The sequence below is a fragment of the Fulmarus glacialis genome, unplaced genomic scaffold (assembly GCF_000690835.1).
Source record: "Fulmarus glacialis isolate BGI_N327 unplaced genomic scaffold, ASM69083v1 scaffold19072, whole genome shotgun sequence".
NCBI classification, from domain to species: Eukaryota; Metazoa; Chordata; class Aves; order Procellariiformes; family Procellariidae; genus Fulmarus; species Fulmarus glacialis.
The window spans coordinates 1-257 of record NW_009196122.1 but is presented as its reverse complement, the minus strand read 5'-3'; the positions used below and the strand labels follow the sequence as shown (position 1 = coordinate 257).

At 68.9% G+C, this 257-nt stretch overlaps 1 protein-coding gene across 1 annotated transcript in view; it reads left to right on the top strand.

The window, feature by feature from the left end:
• Positions 1-197, top strand: part of MEPE (matrix extracellular phosphoglycoprotein) — a gene marked incomplete at its 3' end in the record, with an annotated part of 3,984 nt that extends 3,787 nt beyond the window's left edge. Inside the window, exon 5 of the mRNA XM_009572111.1 lies at positions 60-197. Coding sequence (XP_009570406.1) covers positions 60-197 — 138 coding nt within the window. The remainder of the gene's footprint in view (positions 1-59) is intronic.
• Positions 198-257: the final 60 nt, after the last annotated feature.

The window sequence follows — 257 nt, the reverse complement described above, 5'->3', positions numbered from 1 at the left end:
CGCCCCTCGGAGCCATGGGGACAGCGTCACCAGCAGCCCTGGGGGTGGCCGTCCCACAGGAGACAACGAGGATGGTGCCACCACTGTTGGTGATGGAGAAGGACCGGTGGCCCCCGGCCCCTGGGGAGTCACTGGTGGTCACGTTACCGTCCCCGCAGGGCCTGGCATCCGTGGGAATAGTGACGATGAGGCGAGAGGTGAGGGGCAGAGGTTCGAGGGGAGGCCGGGCCACCTGGCTGTCACCACCCCCCACCAGG